The sequence below is a fragment of the Pipistrellus hanaki genome (assembly GCF_964339955.1).
Source record: "Pipistrellus hanaki genome assembly, chromosome: X".
Classification (NCBI taxonomy): domain Eukaryota; kingdom Metazoa; phylum Chordata; class Mammalia; order Chiroptera; family Vespertilionidae; genus Pipistrellus; species Pipistrellus hanaki.
In genome coordinates, this window is record NC_140524.1 from 52,852,670 (window position 1) to 52,875,176 (window position 22,507).

Consider the following 22,507-nt stretch of genomic DNA (forward strand, 5'->3'; position numbering starts at 1 on the left):
AACAAGAAAGGCCAGAGTAAATAGAAGGGAAAAAATACAAAAGATTAGAGCAGAAATAAATGACCTAGAGACTAAAGAAAAACAATACAAAAATTCAATGAAACCGAGAGCTGGTTCTTTGAAAAGATAAAGAAGATTGACGATCCATTAGCCAAAGTCATCAAGAAACAAAGAGAGAGGTCCCAAATAAATTAAATCAGAAATGAAAGTGAAGACCTAACCATCTACACCACAGAAATACAAAGGATTGTAAAAGAAAAAAAAAGAAAGAAAGAAAAAGTACTAGGAACAACTATATGCCAACAAGCTGAAGATGAAATGGACAAATTCCTAGGAAAACACAATCTCCCAAAACTGAATCAGGAAGAAGCAGAAAACCTGAATAGGCCAATAATATCTGATGAAATAGAAACAGTAATCAAAAAACTCCCCACAAACAAAAGCCTGGGTCTGGTTGGCTTCTCAGGGGAGTTTCACCAAACATTCAAAGAAGAACTAATACCTATACTCCTCAAACATCAAAAAAATACAAGAGGAAAGAACACTTCCATGCTCTTTTTATGAGACCAGCATTATTCTAATTCCAAAATCATATGATACTACAAAGAAAGAGAATTACATGCCAATATCGCTGATGAACATAAATACTAAGATCCTCAACAAAATATTGGCAAATTGCATCCACCAATATATTAAAAAGATCATACACCATGATTAAATGGAATTTATTCCAGGGATACAAGGCTGGTACAATGTTTGCAAGTCAATAAACATGATTCTTCACATAAAAAAAAATAAAGACAAAAATCACATGATCATATCAATAGACGCAAATAAAGCATTTGACAAAATCCAGCAACCTTTTTTTTTTTTTAAATAAAAACTCTCAACAAAGTGGGAATGGCGGGAGCATATCTCAACATGATTAGCGGCCATCATACTGTACATAGAAAATCCTAAAGACTCCCCCCAAAAACTACTAACTTTAATAAAAGAATTTGGCCAAGTAGCAGAATACAAAATCAATACCTAAAAATCAATGTCTTTTTAATACTCTAGTAATGAATTCTCAGAAAAAGAAACTAAACAAACAAGCCCATTGACCTTTGGAACAAAAAAATTACCCAGTTGGCATTGCTCAGTGGTTGAGCATTAACCTAGGAAGCAGAAAGTCATGGATCAGTTTCTGGTCAGGGCACATGCCCAGGTTGTGGGCTCGATCCCCAGGAGACAGCTGATCAGCGATGCTCTCTCATCATTGATGTTCCTGTCTCTATCTTCCTCTTCCTTCCTCTCTGAAATCAATAAAAATATATATATTTTTAAAAAGTAAGATACTTAGAAATAAATTTAACCGAAGAAGCAAAATATTTGTACTCAGAAAACTACACGATATTGAAAAAAAGAGTTAGAAGAAGATATAAACAAGTGGAAGAATATATTGTGTTCATGGATTTGTAGAACCAGCATCATTAAAATGTCCAAACTACTCAAGGCAATCTACAGATTCAATGCAATCCCTATTAAAATACCAACAGCATATTTAACAGAGCTAGAACAAATACTCCAAAAATTTATATGGAACCAAAAGATATATATATATATATATATATATATATATATATATATATATATATATATATATATATCCTGAATAGCTGCAGCAATCTTGAGAAAGAAAAACAAAGTTGGTGGAATCACAATGCCATATTTTAAGTTATACTACAAAGCCACCGTAATCACAACAGCTTGGTACTACCACAAAAATAGGCATATAGAGCAATGGAACAGAACAGAGACCTCAGACATGGATCCCAACCATTACAGTCAATTAACATTTGACAAAGGATGTAAGAGCACGCAATGGAGTCAAGACAGTCACTTCAATAAATGGTGTTGAGAAAATTGGACAGATACATGCAACAAAAATGAAACTGGACCACCAACTTACACCATACACAAGAAAAAACTTAAAATGTATACTGAAAGACTTAAATATCACTCATGAAACCATAAAAATCCTAGAAGATACATAGGTAGCAAAATCTCAGACATCTCTCATAACAATATGTTTATGGATATATTCCATAAGGCAAAGGAAACCAGAGAAAAAGTAAACAAATGGAACTACATCAAAGTAAAAAGCTTCTGCACAGCAAAAGAAACTATGAACAAAACGAAAAGGGAGTTCACTGTATGGGAGAACATATTTGGCAATGATACATCTGATAAAATGTTAATACCCAAAATATATAAGGAACTCATGCAACTTAAGGAAGACAACCCAATTAAAAACGAGCAAAGGACCTAAATAGACACTTCTCTAAAGAGTATGTAGATATGACCAAGAGTCATATGAAAAAATGCTCAGCCACTGATCATCAGAGAGATGCAAATTAAAATGACACCTGTAAGAATGGCTACCATCAACAAATCAACAAATGACAAGTGCTGGTGAGGATATGGACAAAACTGAACCCTAGTTCACTGCTGGTGGGAATGCAGACTGGTCCAACCATTATAGAAAAACAATACGTATAGAGTTCCCTCAAAAAAATTAAATATGGAACTGCCATTTAACTCGGTGATTCTACTTCTAAGAATGTATCCTAATTATCCCAAAACACAATCAGAAAAAATGTATGCACCCCTATGTTCATAGCAGCAGAATTTACAATTGCTAAAATCTGGAAACAATGCAAGTGTGCATCAGTAGACGAGTGGATAAAAAAGCTATGAAATAATACTAGTATACCATGGAATACTGTGCAGCAGTAATAAAGAAGAATATCTTACCCTTTGAGAGAGCATGGAGAGTATCATGCTAAGTGAAATAAGTCAGTCAGATAAAGACAAATATTACATAAACTCACTTTTATGTGGAATCTATGTAACAAAATAAACTGATGAACTGAGTGGATCCAGAGACAGGGAATAATGAAACATAATGGGGAATCTCAGAGCTAATGGAGTGGGGGGAGGTTCAGTTGGTGGGAGGTAGTCAACCAAAGATCTTGTATGAATATATGCTTAACCCATTGACACAGACAATAGGGTGCTGAAGACCTGGGGTAGGGGTGTGGGAGGAGACAGGCTGGAGGAGGTCAATGGGGAGTAATACTTTCAACAATAAATAATTATTTTTAAATGATATATAGATACAAAGGAGAATGGCAGTACAACACAGCAAAGCCTCTATGATGCAGCAAAAGCAGGAATATGCGGGAATTTTATATCATTACAGGCCTATATCACAAAATAAGAGAAATCCTAAGTAATCAACCAAGCATTGTATCTTACAGAAGTAGTAAAGGAAGAACAATAGAAACCTAAAGTCATCAGAGGAAAGGAAATAATAAAAAGTAGAGCAGAAGTAAGTGATAGACAGTATCGATAATAATAATAATAATAATGATAAAATAAAGTAAAATTAAAAAAAACTACACAAAAAAATAATAAAAGAAAGAGCTGATTCTTTGAGAAAAATAATAAAATTGATAAACCACTGGCTAGACTCACTAAGGAAAAAGATAAAAAAGACCCATATAAACAAAATTAGATATGAGAGAGAAGTTACCACAGACATCATAGTAATACTAAAGATCATATTAGAATGTTATAAAAAAGTATATGCCACCAAATTCAATAATCTAGAATAAATGGGTAAGTTCTTAGAAATATATAACCTTCCTAGACTAAATCATGAAGAATTGGGAAATCTAAATAGATTTAGATTTCAGTAGTGAGGAAATTGAAACAACCAGCAAAAACCTTCCAAAGAGCAAAAGTCCAGGACCAGATGTATTTACCAGTGTAATCTACCAAACATTCAAAGATTTAAAACCTATCCTAAAGTCTTCCAAAAAATTGAAGAAGAGGCAATACTTCCTAATATATCCTATGAGGCCATATAATTCTAGTACCAAAATGTGGCAAAATAAAGGGGGTGGGGGGAGGAAGAAAACTAAAGACAAATATCTGTGATGAACACAGATGAAGAAATACTAAACAAAATACTAGTAAATTGATTACAATAGTATATCCAAAAAATAATAAATCACAGTCTAGTGGGGATTATTCCAGGGGCACAAGGATGACTCCATGTACTCAAATCAATCAATGTAATACACTGCATTAAAAAAACAAAAGGTTAAGTCATATGATCTTATCAATAGCTGCAGGAAAAGGGATTGATAAGATATAACATCCATTTATTATTAAAACAATAAAATACGAATAGAAGGAAAGTACCTCAACACAATAAAGGCCATTTATGATAAACCCTCAGCTAATATCATACTCACTGGTGAAAAACTGAAACCTTTTCCTCTAAGATCAGGAATAAGACAAGAATGTCCACTCTCACTACTCTTACCACTCTTAATTAGCATAGTGCTGAAAGTCCTAGCCAGAACAATAAAGCAAGAAAAAGATATAAGGCATCCAGCTAAGGACAGGAGAAGTCATACTCACTGTTTGTGGATAACATGGTTCTGTATACAGAAAACCCTAAAGGCTCCACCAAAAAATTATTAGAAACAATAAACAAATGCAGTCAAGTTGCAGGATATATAATTAATCTGCAAACCTCCATTGCCTTCTTGTATATTTACAACAAAATATCAGAAAAATAAATGAAAAGAAACAATTCCTTTTGAAATAGCAACCAAAAGAATAAAAGATTACCTCTGAATAATCTTAATAAAGAACATGAAAGACCTATATACTGAAAACTACAAAGCATTATTAAGAGATTGAAAAAGTCACAAAATGGAAAAATATTCCTTGTTCATGAATTTAAGAATCAACATAGTTAAAATGGCCATATTACCCAAAGAAATACAAAGATTTAATGCAATCCCCATCAAAATCCTAATGTCATTTCTTTTTCAAAGAAATAGAATGATAAATCAGATTTTTATGGAACAAAAGACCCCAAATAGCCAAAGCTATCCTGAGAAAAAAAAATGAAGCTGGAGGTATCATGTTAACCAACTTAAAATTATAGTACAGAGCTATGATAATTAAAACAGCATGGTATTGGCATAGAAACAGACACACTGATCAATGGAACAGAAAAGATAGCCCAGCTATAAAATCACATGTATATGGACAGATAATTTTTGACAAAGGAGCCACAAATACACAGTGGAGTAGAGACAGTCTCTTCAATAAAGAGTGTTGGGAAAACTGGAAAGCCACATACAGATGAATAAAACTGGATTACAGTTTTTTCCCATGTAAAAAATTAATTAAAAATGGATCAAGGACCTAAATGTAAGACCCAAAACAATAAGTTACATAGAAGAAAATATAGGTACCAAACTTATGGACATTGATCATAGAGAACATTTTTTGAATTTGACCCCAAAGGCAAGAGAAGTAAAGGCAAAAATAAATGAATGGGACTAGTAAATCAAACTAAAGATTCTGCACAGCAAAAGAAATTGACAACAAAACAATCAGGTAGGCAACAAATGGGACATTTTTGCAAACAGTTGCTCTTGCAAAGTTTTAATTTCCAAAATATATGGATAACTCATAAAACTCAACACCAAACAAACTATCCAATCAAAAAATTGGCAGAGGACCTAAAAATACACCTCTCCCAAGAAGACATATATATATGAAAAGATGTTCAACCTCACTGGCAATTAGGGGAATGCAAATCAAAATTACAACGAGATACAACCACACACCTGTTAGATTGGGCATTTCTGCAAGACAAGCAATAACAAGTGTTGGTAAGGTTTTAGAAAAAGGGAACCGTCATTCGCTGCTTGTGGGCATGTAGACTGGTACAACCACTATGGAAAATAGTCAAGCAATTTCTCAAAATTGAACTACCTTATGACCAAAAAAATCCCTTTCCTGAATATATACAAAAGAAACAACAACAAACAAACCTCAAAATCATGTATTCACAAAGATATATATACACCCCCTATGTTCATTTCAGCATTATTCATGTTGGCCAAGACATGGAAATAACCAAAGTATCCCGCAATAGAGGACTGGATAAAGAAGTGTTACATATACACAATAGAATTGAAATAGCACCATTTCCAACAACATGGATGGATCCTGAGAACATGAGGCCAAGTGAAACAAGTCAGAAAAAGCTAAGAACCGTATGATTTCACTCATATGTGGGATATAAAACTGAAACTTATGAACACAAACAGCAGTGTGGTGGTTGCCAGAGGGAAGGGGGTGGGGAATAAGTGGGTCCTAATATGAAGTGACAGGAGGAGATTTGGGTGGTGGTCACATGGTGCAATATAAAGATTTTGTAACATAGAAACCCACATCTGAATCCTATATGTTCATTTTGAGCCATATCACCCCAGTAAGTTTAATCCTATATAATAATAGCCTAATATGCAAATTGTTCCCCTCACCAGAGTTTCTCTGAGAGTTCAACAGCTGGACCAGTCACTATGATGTGCACTGACCAACAGGGGGCAGATGCTCCAACCAATAGGTTAGCTTGCTGTGGGAGCTGGTGGGCTGGTCTGGAAAGTGAGGCCTGAGGTGAGAGCTGTCAGGAAGCTCCCAGGGTTTGGCCAGAGCCCTGGGCAGAGGCGGGCAGAGATGGGAGCAAGGAGGGACCAGGTGATGAGGGAGACTGCTAAGTGTGATCCCAGAGCTGTGGGCAGCACAACCCTCAGCAGCCTGTGGTGTTCTCAGTGCAATTTATAATCTTCAGAGCTGCTTCTTTTTATGTGTTAAGTTACACTAACTACTCCAGGAGAGTGGGTAGCACTATTACCAGGGGGCAGGGAAGGGGGGGGGTGCATGTAGACTGGCGTGCCTGCCTAAGGCCAAGGGGCTACCTCCAGCTCCTAAGAAGCAGCAGAGAGGGGGGACGGGACTTAGCCAGAGAAACGTAGTCCAAAACTTGAAAGGAAATGGAAGGCAGTGAGGGGCCTAGAAAAGCTGCTGGGTGGGGGCAGCTGAGGACCCTGGTTCCTCTCCCACAGGAAAGGCTTCACATCCCCCCCTCCTCCCGGTGACCCGTCACCCCAGCTCTCCAAGGTTCCACCTGGGTTCTCCCCACACAGCTCCACACCACCGCATGGCCTGTACCACTTTTCCCACTCCTGCACAGCACCACCCTGCCCCACACAGCTTTTGGGGAGGCTGCAGACAGGAGGTCGCAGGAGGAGGGGGCTGAGCAGGGCCCAGCTAGATGGAAGGGGGGAGGGAGAGACCCACAGGACTAGGGACAGAGATGGCTGGGGTAGGTGGGCCATGCGGAAGCATCGCCCTTGGTTGATGTAGAAATCCTGACTCCATTTTACACAGCCCAGCAGAGTGTGTGTGTGTGGGGGGAGGGGCAAAGACAAAAGAGAGTGTGAGAGGACTGGATGGATGGAGAGCAGCAGCGTTTGATTCATGGCCTATTTATTTTTATTTTTGTTAATATGTTTTTATTGATTTCAGAGAGGAAGGAAGAGGGAGAGAGGTAGAAACATCAATGATGAGAGAGTATCAATCTGATGACTCCTGAATGCCCCCTACTGGGGATTGAGCCCCCAATCCACGAATGTGCCCACGACCAAAATCGAACCCAGGACCCTTCAGTCTGCAGGCCATGGCTCTCTCCACTGAGCCAAATCATGTTGGGCAACCCATGGCCTATTTAAAACTGCTGCAGTAGGTTGAGCAGGGGCTTTACCATGATGGTGTTACCTTATAATGAGGGTGTCTCTCCTTATGTCGGGGTAATTGGAACTGCAGTGAAGTAAAGATACACCTATGGAGCCTGCACACAATACAATTTACTTCCTGTGGCAGCAGAAGAGGGTGAATAGTCTTGGAAGGACATGAGGTCTCTAAGACCAAGGGCTGGAGGGAAAGTGGGTGCCGAGCATTCCACATAATGAGTTACAATCTATAGATATATAAAAGCCTAATATGTGGCCTACCAGCCGGTTACTATGATGTGCACTGACCACCAGGGGGCAGATGTTCCGACTGGTAGGTTAGCTTGTTGCTGGGGTCCAGCCAATCAGGACTGGGCGAAATGGCCAGACCCGCCCTGGAGCCCTCCCACGGTCCCTTCTGTGGCCCCTCCCTGGCCACTGGCCTTTATCAGGGCTTCTAGTTAATAAACAAAATTTTAAAATAAAATTTTATTTATTTTATTTTTTCAAAAAATAAATCTTTATTGTTCATATTATTACAAATGTTCCTCATTTTTTCCCCCTCCATTGCTCCCCTCCACCAGGTTCCCACCCCACCCTCTGCCCTTTCCCCACCCCCCATTGTCCTCATCCATAGGTGCACAGTTTATGTTCCATCTTTTTCCGCACCCCCCCCCCCACTCCCCATTTCCCCGAGAATCATCAGTTCACTCTCCTTCCATACCTCTGATTCTATTATATTCACCAGTTAATATTGTTCTTCAGATTTTTTTAATTCCCTTGGTTTTTAGATTCACTTGTTGATAGTTACCTATTTGTTGTTCATAATTTTTATCTTTATCTTCTTCCTCTTCCTATATTAACCCCCTTCAGAAATCCATATAATTCTGGTTTGGCGGTGATGAACTCCTTTAGTGTTTTTTTATTTGTGAAGCTCTTTATCTGGCCTTCGATTCCGAGTGATAGCTTTGCTGGGTAGAGTATTTTTGGCTGTAGGTTCTTGCTATTCATCACCTTGAATATTTCTTGCCATTCCCATCTGGCCTGCATGGTTTCTGTTGAGAAATCAGCTGACAATCATATGAGTGCTCCTTTATAGGTAACTACCTGCTTTTCTCTTGCTGCTTTTATTATTCTCTCTTTGTCTTTTGCTCTTGGAATTTTAATTATGATGTGTCTTGGTGTGGTCCTCTTTGGATTTAAAATAAAATTTTTAAAATGAAAATGAAGGAACCAGCCCTGGTTGGTTTTAATCATTTGGTTGGAGCATCATCCCATACAATAAAACATTGCAAGTTTAAATTCACAGTCGGTCAGGGTACATACCCATGTTTTGGGTTTGATCCTTGCTCCGGGTGTACTAGTACATGGGAGGTAACCTATTGATGTTTCTCTCTCTCTCTCTCTTTCCCTTTCTCTCTCTTTAAAATAAATAGAAACATATCCTCATGTGATGGTTTTAAAAAATTTAAGGAACCAACACATGATACAGCATTTCCTCTTCTGGATATTTTTCTCAAGAAAATGAAAACACTACAATAGCTAGGATTTGGAAACAGCCTGGATGCCCATCAGCAGATGATTGGATCAAAAAAACTATGGTACATCTACACAATGGAATACTATGCTGCCATAAAAATAAGGAATTCTTATCATTTGCAGCAACCTGGATGGAATTGGAGAACATCATGCTGAGTCAAATAAGCCGCATCATGCTGAGTCAAATGAAAGAGAAACACCACATGACCTCACTCATTTATGGATAATAAAAAACATTATAAACTGATGAACAAAAAGATAGATACAAAGACAGTAAAGCAATAAACAGACTGTCAAATTACAACTGGGAGGATAGGGAGATATGGGGGAGATAAGAGATCAAACGAAGGACTTGTATGCATGCATATAAGCAAAACCAATGGACGAAAAACTGTGGGGGAGAGGGCATGTATGGGTGTGGGGAAGGAGGCCATGGAAAGATATGTACACATATAATACCTTAATAAAAAAAATAATAAAAATAAAAATAAAGAAATTTAAAAAAAGAAAGAAAATGAAAACACTAAATTGGAAAGATATATGTTCCCCTATGTTCATTGCAGCATCTCTATGTTAATTGCAGCATTATGTATAATAGCCAAGATATGGAAACTAAAACTTCATTGACAGATAAGTGAAACCGATCTCTCTCTCTCTCTCTCTCTCTCTCTCACACACACACACACATACACACACACACACACACACACACACAGGAATATTACACAGCCATAAAAATGAAATATTGTCATTTATGACAATATGGATGGATCTTAAGCACATTATGCTAAGTGAAATAAGTCAGATGTACAAGTACAAAAATCATATTATTTCACTCATGTGTGGAATATAAAACAAAAAATTTACCAAACAGCAAAACAGAATAATAATAATCCAAAAGTACAGACATCAGAATGGTGCTTACCTTAGGGGAAGTGTGAAAATGAGTAAAGGGAAGAGAAGGAAACCAGACTTTTGATAGTTTATACTAGGGCTGGGGAACCTTGGTCCTGAAGGCTATATAAGGCTGTGAAATCATTTGGTCTGACCCTGCCAAGGCATTAAGGGTGAGTTAATTAAATATTTGTCCAAATATAGCAGGCTAATTTTTAAATTGATAATTCTATATGGCCTGTGAATGATGTTATAAATATCCAAATTTCCCTTGGCAGAAAAATGTTTCCCACCTCTGGTCTATACTCTAGCACCCTATATATAGTATATAGATATCAAATTATAATGCTGTGCACCTGAAATTTAGATAATGTTATTAGTCAATATTACTTCAATAAGAAAATGAGAGAGAGAGAGAGAGAGAGAGAGAGAGAGGAGAGAGAAGAAGAGAGAGGAGAGAAGAGAGAAGAGGAAGGAAGGAAAAGAAGAGGGACAAAAAAGGAAAGTTGACCCTAATGATGGTTTACATACCTCTGAAACAACTTTAAAAACACCCATTGAATTGTACACTTAAAATTGTGAATTTTATAGTATATGAATTATAGCTCAATAAAGCTGTTAAAATAAAAACAAAGCAGTATTTGTGCTATCAACTGGGAAGCGAAGGTAGTAGATGTGGGTGCAAGCTCATGTTGAGTATGATATATCTCATTCTCAACATCTTCATTAACAATTTGTTGACCAGTTATCAGGGCCTGGGTTGGCATTAAAACAGAGTGCTGGATCCTCGAAGAAGTGGTCAAGGATAACTCCAGGGTGTAAACCATGGAATCTAACCAAAACTGTGATTTCAAGAACTAACCAGGAAGATACAACACTGCCAAGATAATCAGACATAATTCTGGTTAGTCCCCACATTCTGAAACAGTACTTGAATTCCTTAGTTACTCCTGTGGTCAGAAAATCTTGCACTATTCCTACATCATCCTGTTTTATAGTTCTCTTACGTCCCTTAAATAAAATATTTTAGGGTAAAACAAATCCCAAAAACCTTTTTTAATTTGGATACTACTTCTCAGGAAATATTGGAAACAGGTACAACTTTTTTTTCTTAAAGTTTAGTTGACATACAATATTGTGTTAATTTCAGATGTACAACATAGTAATTCAATATATACATACCTTATGTTATCACTACAATAAGTATAGTAACCATCTGTCACTCTAAAAAGTTATTTTGATATAATTGACTATATTCCCTATGATTGATTGATTTTAAAACTGAAAGTTTGAACTTCTTATTCCTCTTTACCTTTTTTACCTATCCCCACCCTAGGTAAAATTCCTTAATTGAGAAAGGTATATGAAAGCAAATATATCAATATTTGCATAGGAACCCCATAACCCCAGAAATCATCCTCTGGTAAGGGGCTTTGAGAATTCCCATTGCTCACTTCAATTATGTCTGTGAGAGATTTGGAGCCTAAATATCTCATTCAGTGGCGAAAAAATGCAGTTCACAGATGTACAATTTTTAACTCATTCACTTATTCAACATACATAAATCAATAACTTACTCTGTGCCAGTCACTGTATTATGTTCTGTGATAGTAATAAAAATATGGATTAAATTCTAGAAGAGTGCATTAAACCAAAGGTATCAAGTGATGAAATTAAGGTATGCATAGATGCCTGTGAGACCCCAAAACAGTGACAGTTAACTAAGCTTGGGAGAATCTTGGAAGCATTTAGCACAACTGAACTTATGTCATCAAATAAAGGCTGAGGAAAAGCATCACTGATGAGATAACACTTTAACTGACCCTTGAACAAGTATGATTTATTTAGGCAGACAAAGAGAGGAAGGCTGTTGGCAGAGAAACAAATGAATTAGTATCCTGTGGCAAGAAGCATATGAAAATTACCAAGAAACAGAACGAGAATGGAAGGAGTAAAATAGCATAAAGCACTACTTCTCCAACTTTAATGGTCACACATATCACCTGAACAATCTTGATAAAATACAGATTCTGACTCAGTGGGACTGAGTGGAGCACTTCTAACAAACTCCATCAGTGATAGAGTTGCTAGTCTATGAGCTACACTTAGAGATCTGTTTGGGTGTGATAAGAGAAGAAGGTGAATAGTTCAAGTTAACACAGATTTTTTTTTTTATTTAGTATGATCTGCATTAGTAGTGTCATGGACTTCTAGAGAAAATTTAAGAGGAGATTTTCAGGGAAATACAAGTTTTGTTTTTGTGGGGTTTTTTAAGTCACCTCTGAAGATCTCGGAAGAGATATCTATCTGGTAGGCCCTTGGATAGAAGGGGAAAATAAAACCATGGTACAAAATGAGGAGTACAAAGAAAGTGAGAGAATGATTCGAAGAAAATGATGTGTTCACTTCTACAGAAAAAATTTCAAGAAGGTGGGGAATGAACAATGTCAACTGTTGCAGAGACATCACGTAGATACAAGACCAGAATCCAGATCACAAGGAGTTGAGGATTAGAAAGTGGATGTTTTGATGCATAACTCCAGAGGGTTGACTGAAAAGTATCAAGGAGAGTGCAGTAATGGAGTGGAAAGAAAGAAATGCAAATTGAAGGGAGGGGTTCTTCCTTCCTCCTATCTTCACTTTTATTTGTTCTTCCTTCTTTCCTTCTTCCCTCCCTTCCTTTTAGAATTGTTATAGAAATTTTCCAATGTACAATTAGATTGAGAGGATATTATAATGAATTTCCATGTGTCTATCAAGCAGCTTCCACAGTTTTATACATTTTTGCCAAGAAGGGATTTTTTTTAGATGCAGCTGACTTAGGCACATTTACTTATATACTCAGGAACAAGCCAAGATAGAAGGAACAGTTGGAAATTTGGAAGAGAAAAATTATTAATTGATGGATATTTGAGAAGGAGGCAGTGATGGATATAGTACAAGCTGTGACCCTGGCTCCACATAGTGGCAAAAACACTTTGTCTACTGAGTTGAGACAAAAAGAGCTAAAAATCACAGTCCCTCAGAAATCTGGTTAAAATTTCAATTCCCAGTCCCCTTCAGTCTTCTTCAGTTCCTTCCTTGAATCCATTCACAAATGTTTTTTCCCCAAAAAATCTATTCCACCCAAACATTTCACAAGTTCAGTCATTTTATTGAAGATCCAGTGCCAACTAAGACTGGTCACATTACAGACAACAGTCACTACCATCTTCCATCTTGGGAGCACCCTCTATTATCTCTCCAAAGCGACAGAGAAAGTGTTCCTTTTGCCCTACAACTAAAATTTCTTCCTAAGAAATCCAGGGGAAGAGAAGATGACGGCATAGGTAAATAGCTGAAATTGCTGCCTCCCACAACCACTTCAAAATTACAACTAAAGGACAAAATGGACATCATCCAGAACCACAGGAAGGCTGGCTGAGTGGAAATTCTACAACTAGAAGATAAGAGAAAAGCACACTGAGACTCAGAGGAGGTGCAGAAGTAAAGTGCAGATGTACAGAGGAGCGTGCATGGAAAGGGCTGGCAACTGAGGACGTGGGTATCTTTTTCAATCGGGAGGGAGACACAAGCTCCCAACTGCTCTGAACTCCAGTTCCAGGCCAGACTCTGGGGACACAGACTCACATGGGGAGAAACTGGACTGTCTGGCTTTGGACAGAACTTGAGGGCAGCTTTCTCTCAGAGGTGCTTGCAGCTATTACTGAGGGACACTGAGACTCGGGGGCCTTTTAGGGCAGAGCTGAGGATCAGTCATAGCTGTTTGCTCCACCCTGTTGATTACCTGAGACCCCGCCCCACCCAAACTGTGTGCAGAAGCTTTTGCATATGAATGGCCTGAAATCTAAAATTGAATTTATGAAATTTCAAATGAATTTTGAAATCTAAAATTACCTAGTAAACTGCAGCTTGGTCAGGGGTCCCCAGAACTTCCAAAAGAAGGCCCAAGGCCCCAGAGCAGCTTGCATTGCTTCACAGCTTGGTCTCACCTGGGCACCTCCAAAACCCAAACAAAGAAAAGCAATCTGCAGATCTCTCCTTAGCTCCTACTGGGTGGCCTCAGGTAGAGGCTAAATTAACACCTCCTTGGAGATCCAAGATCCAGTGTACCTAGGGGTCAGGGTAGGACCATCCAGATTACAACTTCTCAGATCCATAAGGAACACATTCAGGGGGCAGACTCAGTGAGCACCAAAGCCCCACTGAAGCAAGTCTTGCCTCATAGGGTGTCTCCAACACAGAAGTTCTCCCATCCTAGACACAGCTGATCCTCACAGCCAATTGACCTGGGGTCAACTCCTCCCAGTGATAGCAACAACAATCAAGGATTAACTACGACAAGACTGCACACAGCCCACAAAGGGGTACATCAAGAGGGCCCACTTCAGGTAACTGGAGGCTGAGCCACTGGGCTCTATAAGACACCTAGCACACAAAGCCATTCCATCAGCACAGGAAGCAGCCAAAATGTGGAGACAAAGAAACAGGTCACAAATGAAAGAAATGGAGGAAAGAAAACTGCTGGATATAGAGTTCTAAAACCACGGTTATGCCGAAACTGCTTTGGCTCAGTGGATAGAACGTTGGTCTGCGGACTGAAAGGTCCCAGTTTCGATTCTGATCAAGGGCATGTACATTGGTTGTGGGCACATCCCCAGTGGAGGGTGTGCAGAAGGCAGTTGGTTGATGTTTCTCTCTCATCAGTGTTTCTAGCTCTCTATCCCTCTCTCTTCCTCTCTATAAAAAAATCAATAAAGTATATTAATAAAAAACCATTGTTATGTTTTTTCAAGAATTTTCTAAAAAAGGCCGATAAATTTAGTGAGACCCTTGAGGATATGAAAAAAGACCAACTAGAAATGAAACATACATTGACTGAAATAAAATTATATATATTATACAGAGATCCAATAGCAGACTAGAGGATTGCAAGGACTTGAAATACAAAGAAGCAAAAAACACCCAACTGGGAAAGCAAAAAGAAAAAAGAATCCAAAAATATGAAGATAGTGTAAGGAGCCTCTGGGACAACTTCAAGCATACTAACATCCAATTTATTGGGGTGCCAGAAGAGAGAGAGCAAGATATTGAAAACCTATTTGAAGAAATAATGACAGAAAACTTCCCCAGCCCGGTGAAAGAAAGAGACTTACAAGTCCAGGAAGCTCAGAGAATGCCCAATAAGAGGAATCCAAAGAGGACCACACCAGGACACATCATAATTAAAATGCCAAGGGCAGCCGGGACGGGTTTGGCTCAATGGATAGAGCATTGGCTTGGGGACTGAAGGGGCCCGGGTTTGATTCCGGTCAAGGCCATGTACCTTGGTTGCGGCCATATCTCCAATAGGGGGTGTGCAAGAGGCAGCTGATCGATGACTCTCTCATTGATGTTTCTAACTCTCTATCTCTCTCCCTTCCTCTCTGTACAAAAATCAATAAAATATATTTTAAAAAAATAATAAAAATAAAATGCCAAGGGCAAAAGACAAAGAGAATATTAAAAGCAGCAAGAGAAAAATGGTTACCTACAAAGGAGCACCCATACAATTGTCAGCTGATTTCTCAACAGAAACTATGCAGGTCAGATGGGAGTGGCAAGAAATATTCAAAGTGATGAATATCAAGAATCTATAACCAATATTACTCTACCCAGCAAAGCTATCATTCAGAATTGAAGGTCAGATAAAGAGCTTCACAAAGCTAAAGGAGTTCATCACCAACAAACCAGTATTGTATTAAATGCTGAAAGGTGTTCTTTAAGAAGACAAAGAAGAAGAGAAAGGTAAAGATAAAAACTATGAACAACAAATACATATCTATCAACAAGTGAATCTAAAAATCAAATAAATAATAAATATGATGAACAGAATAAACTGGGAAATATAATAGAATCAGGAGCATAGAAAGGAGTGGACTGACAATTCTCGGGGGGGAAAGGGGTGTGGGAGGTTCTGGAAAAGACTGAACAAAAATCATTCACCCATGGATGAGGATGGGGTGGTGGGGGTGTAAGGGGAGAGGGTGGGGTGGGAACCGGGTGGAGGGGAGAGGAACAACTGTAAAAATACTTATTTTAAAACAATTAAAAATTAAAAAACAAAATCCAGAGGAAGAAATTGTTTTAGTCACTTAATATGGAGATTGTTTTTGGTGCCATGTCAGGAAATTAGCAAATTAATGCCTAATACAGATTAATTTCTCTGAGAAATATGAAGAGAATTCATTTGGAAAGAGTTCATTTGGCTGGAATTGTATGGGAAGAAGTTTTATAAGTGTGGCAAGAGTTTTGAATATTGCCAAAGCCTTCCTTTTAGCTTTACCTAAAGTGATGTATTACATTCTAATAATAGATGAAAACAGCAAAATGCACCCCCACACACACTCACAGAAAATGAGAATATGATTATTAGGGAATATTAGACTGCTATGAAGTGCCACTTATATAGATGGGTCTTTTAACTGGTCTCCTTTTGTGTTTACTATTGGAAGGTAAAGTTGGGAAATGGTAACAGGGAACTTTTCTTCACTTAAGTCTGAATAAGTAGGTATTTGTGTGAGCATCATCCTAGCCATTCATTAGATAACAGCTTAGTTCTACAAGCAGAAATGTACATTCTAAACATTTTCTACAAGCTTCTTGTCTCCCAAACGTATCTCTTCCTGCCTCCTCCTTTCTATCTGTGATATTTTGCAGTGAGCACCCAATACTGGGAGTGATAATTTAAGTCAATAATTTCAAGATTATTTCAATTGGGTAGTAATTTGGTAACTGTCTTGATAGAGAAAAATATATAATTTGGAAATAATCTAACAAGAGAAAAATGGATAGATGCTTAAAAATTGATTGGGTCATTACATTGTTAGAAACAATAAATAATTTGGAGTTCAAGTGCCATAAATATAAACAATATAAATACTGTGTGTGTGAATTCATAATTTATATTTTAATTACTTATGCTTCGCTCATCTTTTGCATTTGAAATATTTTTCTTATAGTGGAAAATCATAAGGACTAAAAGAAAAGTATTCAATACTAGATTCTTATGGTATATTGTAGAAATTTGTAAACATAGAGTATATGTACTACTTTACAATATTTCACTAAATTAGCCTATCAAGAAAAATAACTCAATCCGATTACCTCCCAGTCTATTCTTGTGACAGTATTCTATCTTTTAAATTTTATTAGTAGACAACAGTATTTCCAGTGAATGTTATTGATCACTTAAAGCAGTGCCAAAGACTAAGAAATATTGATGCTTTGTGTAAAATTGAGCTTCTCCCAGGCAAATAAATACCAAAGCTTTAGAGTTTTTATGCTCACCAAAGTATAGATTTTTCCCCCATTGATTCAGAAAAAAATGACAACCGTTATTCCCATACATTTAAAATTATACATTTAGGAAGAGGCAATTATATTACAATGACATTGCATTTTAAGAAGCAGCATGGAAGGTGTTACCTCAATTTTATGGGTCAGAAAACAGAACCCATAGAGATTGCCATTTCGCCAGTGTGGTTTGGCAAGACAAAGCTAAAACCAGAGACAGATTTTTGGTTCCTAACTCCAAGCCCTGACTCCTAACCTTCTTTGTTCAAGTATTTAGACTTGGTGGCAGCCTGTATTAAGTAATTATATCTATGTTTTGACCTCACAGTTTGTGCTCTTGAGTTGCAGCACATTTCTTAGATAGTAGAACTCACAGCCAATAGTGTTGTGCTGTCAAACACAGCACAGTGCTCCACTTAGATGAACCACATCTTCTTTTGCTGCTTTGTATAAACCTGGATAAACCTATTTATTAGCCATAAGTCATTTTAAGAAAAAAAAAAAAAAGCTTAGATTTGAGACTTCTTAAAACACAGATCTTTCAGCCCAAGGCAGATTGACTCAGTAACAGTGAGGTTCTCATTTCTTTAGCAATCTGTAGAATTTAAGAATATAATTGAAGAGTAGAGAATAGTTAGTATGTAAATATAAAAGGTCCTGCAGATACAGCTATTTATTGTTGATCTCCTTCTGTTGTGTACCTTCTACTGGCATATGTTGAGATCAAGAAGAAATATCAGATATTGCCACTGGACTCCCCAGAAACTTAGAAGCCAATTGAAGAAACAAAACACACCATGTAATGGGCTCTATGGATTCAGGCAGAGCAACAGGGTCAGAAAGGTGTTTTAGTTTGAGTTGACCCTGAAGCAGATCCTGAGACAAGGATTTGAGTCCATGCATATTTGGGGGAAGGTGGAAGGAGCATGGAAGAAGGGAAAGGAAACAGAAAAGAGAAGACAGCCAATAAAGGGAAAATTATTAGTCAGCTATCACCATGGATAGAGGGCTGACGCATGTTTTCCATAGTAGGATTCTTGGTGAAGGTGAGACTTGACAATGCTCTTTCTCATCTCTCCCTAGGTGTCTGCATGTTACTATCCCTATTGTCCATTGTGTATGGAGCCTTGCGCTGCAACATCCTAGCCATCAAGATCAAGTATGATGAATACGATGTAAAAGTGAAGCCTCTGGCCTATGTCTGCATCTTTCTCTGGAGGAGCTTTGAGATTGCTACTCGAGTCATTGTCCTGGTTCTCTTTACCTCTGTCCTCAAGGCCTGGGTGGTACTGGTAATACTCATCAACTTCTTCAGTTTCTTCTTATACCCCTGGATCCTCTTCTGGTGCAGTGGTTCCCCATTTCCTGAAAACATCGAGAAGGCCCTCAGTCGAGTGGGCACCACCATCGTGCTGTGCTTCCTCACCTTACTTTATGCCGGTATCAACATGTTTTGCTGGTCAGCTGTGCAGCTGAAAATCAACAGTCCTGACCTTATCAGCAAGTCTCAGAACTGGTACCGGCTACTGGTGTACTACATGCTGAGATTCATTGAGAATGCCTTCCTCCTCCTTATGTGGTATCTTTACAAGACTGACATCTATATGTATGTGTGTGCACCTCTATTGATTTTGAAGTTGCTCATTGGGTACTGCACAGCCATTCTATTCATGCTGGTATTCTATCAGTTCTTCCACCCTTGCAAAAAGCTCTTTTCCTCCAGTGTTTCTGAAAGCTTTCAGCAGTGGCTAAGATGTATTTGCTGTCACTGCCAGTGGCAGAAATCCTCAGATTCTGTAGGAAAGACAGATGTAAGGTCATCCGGAGACAGAGATGAGACACCTTCTAGTAGTAAAGTAAGTTCTATGCCTAGCCAGATCTTGAATGCTGATGATCTCTACTCTGCTTAATAGGACCTGAGTCTCTTGAGCCAAAGACATTGTTTTTTGTGTTGATTACTGTTCTTTATACAAGTGATGAGCCCTGCACAGTTAACAAAACAGGAAGTTAACTCTCACCTCCTTGTGAGTTGCTCCCATTTAGAGAACTCTTGAGTGTGTGAGAACTATGAAGAGAAGCTAGGGAAACTTCTGAGTGTTAGAGGAACAGTCTAAGGCATCACCATTCACAGACAACCATGTTCACCCAGGCATTACTGTGTGTGTGTTTTTTATTTTTTTCACTGACAAAGTACCCATGATATCTGAGTTGAGCTGGTTAGATTTATCAGGTATAAAGAGGACAGGGGCTTTCTTATTTTCTAGTTTTCTGGACTTTTAGTCTGTGTAGCCTAATGTTTTATTATTCTTGAGCATAGTTTTCATCCAAGAGCTTGGCTTGATGATCATATAAAGTTACTGGGTTTTGCCATTGGTAACGTCATTACTGTCAGAGAGGGCTGTTCAAGTTTCATTTTTTAATAGATTAGTGTTTCATTTTCATTTCATTGGGACTCTTTATGTAACCAACTGTAGCCACCTTAGACTGCTATCTCTAATTGATTTAAAAGTCTATATTGGGAGACTTTATACCCAAAGATCCATGGATACAACATTGAGTTCTAAATTTCATTATGGAAGCCCTAGACTTTTAGGAAAGTTATGTATTCCTTCAATATATTGAAGTTCTGGAACAAGAGGGTTGTTAAAACATCAAAATGATGTAGGCTTTTGTAAGCAGAATTCTTAACTTCTTGGGAAGGTTGAAGATGTGAATCAGAAAGAAGGTAGGCTTAAACCTCTTCAAGGTTTAGTCCTATCCTACAATTCTGTGGAATTCCTAGTAGGATTTGCTAGGATTTGCCTTCTTAAGAAAGAAGAAAATAAAACTCATAGTCTTTACTCCACTTCTTCCTTGCCTGTTAAGAAAGTTGAAGACAAGAGTTACTTTGGTTAAGTTAAAAAAAAAAAAAAGTTACTTCGGTTAAGTTTTTTCTAGAAAACTCTACAGAAATTTTTCATCTAGCACAGATATATAGGACATTTCATTTTTTATTAGTTGAAGCAAAAAGGTGTTGTTTTTTTTTCTTCCCACCAAGTTAGATTTTGACTTCAGAAACTTAAATTATGGAAAGTGATTAAATGACCATAAGATACTTGTCTAACATTTTGATTTGGTGTTATTATTATTTATTTTGTATAAGATCTCCTATTTTATCCTTCTATTCTCTCCTATCTTCAGTATAATTTCTGAATCCTATTTGCTTCATAAAAGGATTGTGTAGGATATCCTCAGTTGTCTTGGGAAAATGCCTGGATTGAATGCCATTATTTCCACCATAAGAACCTTGATAATGGAATACCTAGAAGCAGGTAGCCTGTCATTACGTAGGCTGGACATTATGGGTCAGTCAGGGTTGACAGTCTAAATACTTGGCTGTACTTTCTTACCCATCCAGATTCTAACGGCAAGACTGTGAAGGGACAAATTAAAAATGGTTAGTTTGAGCAGGAGTAGTTGTCAGAATTAGACAGGGATTGAAAAACTGGTACTTCCCAGCCTTGGTTTGGAAGCTTGTCTTGAAGTACATTTTTATGTAGAAAATAGGTAAGCATTTTGAGTGACCTCAAATCAAACTAAGAGTGATGGCCTGTCACATTCCCAAAGCCCAATTATAAGCCACTTATATAAGGACAAAGAGGTTTGGTAACTAAATTGGAAATTTTGTCATCTTTAAACCTTAATATTCAGATACCCTTGCTTTGCGGCCATGTGTGTCCATTCATTTTGGGGGAGGAAAACCACTAATTTTTTTCTGCATGGTGAAAATTTGTCATGGTGAACTGAAATGGTAAAATTATAGTTCTTACTGCAGATCTAGGTTGACCTAAAAACAAACAAACCTGCGAATTCCCTCATATGTTGAGTTAAAATGTGGTTTTTAGTTAGAATTTCAATTTTAAAAACTCAATGTTTTGTCTAATTAATTATATGCCACAACTTGTCATGACAGCTGCTCCAATTAAATTACTATAATTTTGATGGTTAGAAGTGAAATATTTCCTCAAAATATATTGAAATAAGATCAGCAAACATAGTTAGACTTTCTTCATTACTGGAGACTGTGCAGTATAGAGATTGCCATCTACTTGTTAAGCCCTACAACTGCTTTATGCCTCAGTTTCCTTACCTACCAAATTTGGATGATATGCTTGCCCAGCCTACCTCACAAGGTTAATGGAAAGATCAAATTAAATTATAGGTGTGAAAATATTTTTAAAGTGCCATGTATATTGAAGGAGTTTTTATTATAGTTATTCAAATCCATAAACAGGTTATTATTATTTTTTTACTGTTAGAAAAGAAACAACATTATCTGCATGAGTGTCTCTAGTGAATATGTTGGCATTTGCCCTTATGAAAGGGCAAGAGTGTAAATTGCCTTTACTTTTGGAGAAAACTCAGCCTTTGCCCATCTCTTACCATTAGTTACTTACAAAAATTGTCACCCAAACACATAGTTCATGGAGGGAAAAGACCCACTGCAATCTGAGAAATTGTTTTTGATGGCATCTTGCATAAGGGACATGACAGTACCTTTTGGTAATTTATAACTTGAGTGCTTGAATGTGGGTTTAATCTTTTCAGCATTGTAAATGGGAAAATGCTGCATTTCCTTTAAAACCACCTTGGAAAATTAGTGCTAATGTTACCTGTGAATGTGTCAGTACTTCTCAGCCAGTAAATTGTGGATGTGAATTTTATAGGCTGCTTCTCTGCAGCCATTGATGCTAATAAATGTTGTTTATGTTTCTTCATTTAATAAATTACTTTTGCAATTTCCTCTTTCTTTGCATTCTTTATATAGTCCTTTTATGACTTTTTAATTTCAGGGAATGTTTTAAAAACAGGAATTTGAAAATTATTTTGTTGTGATTAATTAGCTTTATAACCTCACCTGGAAATTCTTTCTGTATGATGAGAAACTTGAGTGTTCTAGGATTCTGTTTTGTAAGACCAACAGCCACAGAATTTCCTATGATTGTTTTTTATAAGCATTTACTCTATTTGTTAAAGCTGCATTGCTGTTCGATTACTGTGTGACACAAAGAAGTAAGGTAATAGACATCTCTTCTAGACAAATATTAATA

At 37.5% G+C, this 22,507-nt stretch overlaps 1 protein-coding gene across 1 annotated transcript in view; it reads left to right on the forward strand.

The window, feature by feature from the left end:
• The window catches only part of XK (X-linked Kx blood group antigen, Kell and VPS13A binding protein), a 113,870-nt gene extending 91,671 nt beyond the window's left edge, over positions 1-22,199 (forward strand). The window contains exon 3 of the mRNA XM_084870478.1: positions 18,501-22,199. Coding sequence (XP_084726604.1) covers positions 18,501-19,327 — 827 coding nt within the window. The 3' untranslated portion in view covers positions 19,328-22,199. The remainder of the gene's footprint in view (positions 1-18,500) is intronic.
• The last annotated feature ends 308 nt before the right edge of the window (positions 22,200-22,507 follow it).